This window comes from Lipotes vexillifer, unplaced genomic scaffold (genome assembly GCF_000442215.2).
Source record: "Lipotes vexillifer unplaced genomic scaffold, Lipotes_vexillifer_v1.1 scaffold942, whole genome shotgun sequence".
NCBI lineage: Eukaryota > Metazoa > Chordata > Mammalia > Artiodactyla > Lipotidae > Lipotes > Lipotes vexillifer.
Genome location: NW_006798282.1, coordinates 300,290 through 303,182, shown reverse-complemented (window position 1 = coordinate 303,182; position 2,893 = coordinate 300,290). Strand labels below are relative to the sequence as shown.

Sequence of the window (2,893 nt, the reverse complement as noted above, 5' to 3'; positions counted from 1 at the left end):
TTTCTGCCCAAACCAAAAATTTGTGGACTCAGACACAAAACCTGTTATGTTATCAGATCGCCTTGCTCTTGCAGATTTAAGATTAAAGGGATGCAAACATCTGTCCTGTACATTCATGGCCGGTAGGTAGCAGTAATGTGCTGGTAAATGTTTAACAATCCACTAGGAAAAACAAAAACAAAAAAAGTCATTGACATGTCGTGTTTGCTGATTTCCAGTTTCCCTGGTGCAAAGACTGTCCCCGTGGCCGAGTTCAAGCTGCCGACCTAACGTCACTGAAGGTGGAGCTGGGTAGCCGGAGCCTACCACAGTGTTAAATAACCATAGTAGAGTCATCCAGTAGCACCAGGCGGCCTGGCTAAAGGTAATGGTGGCATGCTGAGCCCAGCCGAGCCTGGCCCGACTCATGGCCCTGTGGGCACTGACCCGCGCTCTTGGCTCTCTGAGCCTGACGCCCCGGATTGCCGCCGTCCCCGGCCCCTGGCCGCCCAGGTGACAAACAATGTCCTCCTTCCGCTGCCTTCTCCCTCGATGTTGCTTCCCTGCCGCCCAGTCCGTACCTCTGTGGCCCTTAGTGCTGAGTTTGTGTCCTGGAAGAGTCGTACCAAGTATACCATTATGCCAGTGAAGATGAGGAAGTCTGGGGGCCGAAACCACACAGGCCGAATCCAAGTGCACGGTATTGGTGGGGGCCACAAGCAACGTTATCGAATGATTGACTTTCTGCGGTTCCGGCCCGAGCAGCAATCCAAGCCAGGACCCTTTGAGGAGAAGGTCATCACTGTCCGCTATGATCCCTGTAGGTCAGCAGACATAGCTCTGGTTGCCGGGGGCAACCGGAAACGCTGCATCATTGCCACAGAAAACATGCAAGCTGGAGGTACAATCCTGAACTCTGACCACATAGGCCGAATGGCAGTTGCTGCTCGGGAAGGGGATGCACACCCTCTTGGGGCCTTGCCAGTGGGGGCCCTCATCAACAATGTGGAGAGTGAGCCAGGCCGGGGGGCGCAGTATATCCGAGCCGCAGGGACCTGTGGTGTGCTGCTACGGAAGGTGAATGGGACAGCCATCATCCAGCTGCCCTCTGAGAGGCAGATGCAGGTGCTGGAAACGTGCATAGCAACAGTGGGCCGAGTATCCAACGTTGATCATAACAAACGGGTCATCGGCAAAGCCGGGCGGAACCACTGGCTGGGAAAGAGGCCCAACGGTGGGCGATGGCACCAAGGGGGGCTGGTGCATTCCCCTCCATCTGCTTTTTCTGTCAGGTGCTGGAAACGTGCATAGCAACAGTGGGCCGAGTATCCAACGTTGATCATAACAAACGGGTCATCGGCAAAGCCGGGCGGAACCACTGGCTGGGAAAGAGGCCCAACGGTGGGCGATGGCACCGCAAGGGGGGCTGGGCTGGCCGAAAGATCCGGCCACTGCCCCCCATGAAGAGTTACGTGAAGCTGCCCTCAGCTGCTGCCCAAAGTTGATATCCCTGGACTCTAATAAAATGGCCCCCATTTAAAAACAAAAACAAAAAACAAAAAAAACCCCGTAGTGTTGAGTTTACCTTTTGTGCTAAATGCTATATGTGCATCCTTGTACTAATGTTCATAGATGAGAAAAGTGAGGCTCAGAAAAATAGTTAATTTACCCTGGGTTATTAGCTACTAATTGGTGGAAACAGGAGTTTAAAATAAATTAGAATTGGGACTTCCCTGGTGGCACAGTGGTTAGGAATCTGCCTGCAAGTGCAGGGGACACGGGTTCGAGCCCTGGTTGGGGAACTGAGATCCCACATGCCGCAGAGCAACTGAGCCCGTGCGCCACAGCTACTGAGCCTGCTCTCTAGAGCCTGTGAGCCACAACTACTGAGCCTGCACGCCTAGAGCCCGTGCACCGCGACGAAGAGTGGCCCCTGCTCGCCACAGCTAGAGAAGAAGGCCTTTGTCCAGCAGTGAAGACCCAGTGCAGCCAAGAATAAATAAATTAAAAATATTAATAATTAATTAATTAGAATTGGTCTGCCCTAGCTAGATCAGTAGTTCTCAAGATTTTCCTCAGGAACTTTTATCCTCTAAGGTATAATTGCAGACGTCAAAGAACTTTTTGTTTTTGTGGATGACTAATATTCACTGCAGTAGAAATTAAAACTGACAAATTTTTAAAATTCAGTAATTGACTTAAAATAACTGTAATAAAGATGATACATATTATCAAAAATAATGCTTTCATAAAACAATTATATTTTCCAAAATGAAAGCATTCTAGGGAGAAAAGTGGCTGGATCCCCACAGCTGCTTCTGCATCAGGTCTGCTGTGATGTGTTGCTTTGGTTGAAATCTATGAAGAAAAACCAGCCTCACATAGATACATAGTTGGAAAAAGGAAGACACTTGGGACCCCTTGAATGGGTTTTGGAAATCCCCAGGAGTCCTTGGACCACATTTTGAGAACTGCTAGGCAGATAATAGTTGCACTTGATACAAAAACCAAATGATACAAAATAACATACAGTGAAAAATAAGACTGCCTCTTTCCCAGGCATCCAGTTCTCTCACCAGATACCACAAGTATTAGCCTTTCATTGTACTGCCTTCCGGAGACACGGCACCTTCACGGCCAGCGCCTCCCCAGTTCCCCCGCCCGTGGCATCCTGCACGAGGCACACTGCCTTTGCCTGTTCACTCCAGTCTGGGGCTGCTTTGTACCAACACAGAAGGTTGCCCAGTATTCCCTGGGATCTTAATCAGTCCCCACAACACAGGGAACATTCTTGTAACCTGTATCTTCTACTACATGTACAAATGTTTGAGTGATAATTCGTCGAAGTAGAATTGGAACCGAAGCTGCACACATTTGGAGCTCTGATAGGGCCAAACGGCCCTCTGTGGAGGGG

General features: G+C 49.9%; 1 protein-coding gene across 1 annotated transcript; it reads left to right on the top strand.

The window, feature by feature from the left end:
- Positions 1–406: 406 nt before the first annotated feature.
- On the top strand, positions 407–1,484 carry LOC103081120 (39S ribosomal protein L2, mitochondrial-like). Its single transcript, XM_082931488.1, is given in 3 exon segments — positions 407–476; positions 479–1,104; positions 1,272–1,484. Coding segments are annotated over 3 exon segments (909 nt in total).
- Positions 1,485–2,893: the final 1,409 nt, after the last annotated feature.